The following is a 564-nucleotide window of genomic DNA, read 5'->3' as shown; positions in this document are numbered from 1 at the left end:
ATCAACATCAAAAGACACACGTTGTGTTAAAGGAGTCAGATATGCCTTTGTGCTGTTTAAATTTTTAGCTTTTATAGTGAACTTCACTGCATATTTAACAACATATTCTCATCAGGCTATATTTTACAGATTTTTTATTCTCTGCTGCCACCTGTTGACTTCTAGTAACAAGAGAAAAAAGAGCCAGTGTGGTTTTTGTTCAGCCGTACAACCCTTTTGTGTCACAATGAGTTTCTTGCACAGTAATACACGGCTGAGTCTTCTGCTGTCAGGCCTGATAGTTTCAGATACACCATACTCTTTGAATTATCTCTGATGATTTCAGTTCGACTTTTGAAGGATTCAGAGTAGTCATTGCCACTGCTGTCACTATTAACACATCCCATCCACACAAGTGGTTTTCCAGCTTGTTGTCTGATCCAGTGCATGCTACAGCAGCCAAAGCTGGACCCAGATCCTCTACAGGACAGAGTCAGAGTTTCTCCAGGCTTTTTCACAACTTTCAATGGACTCCCGAGTCCATACTTTGACATTTTGTGCCTAAAAGGAAGATTGAAAAGATTG

The 564-nt window shown here is 40.1% G+C and overlaps 1 gene segment (V, D, J or C); it reads right to left on the bottom strand.

The window, feature by feature from the left end:
- Positions 1–221: 221 nt before the first annotated feature.
- Positions 222–533, bottom strand: LOC107579866 (Ig heavy chain V-I region HG3-like). The segment is given in 1 exon segment: positions 222–533. A coding segment is annotated over 1 exon segment (312 nt).
- Positions 534–564: the final 31 nt, after the last annotated feature.

Source organism: Sinocyclocheilus grahami, unplaced genomic scaffold (genome assembly GCF_001515645.1).
Source record: "Sinocyclocheilus grahami isolate Dianchi unplaced genomic scaffold, SAMN03320097.WGS_v1.1 scaffold20956.1, whole genome shotgun sequence".
NCBI lineage: Eukaryota > Metazoa > Chordata > Actinopteri > Cypriniformes > Cyprinidae > Sinocyclocheilus > Sinocyclocheilus grahami.
The sequence above is the reverse complement of the archived record's forward strand: the minus strand, read 5'-3'. Positions and strand labels throughout refer to the sequence as shown.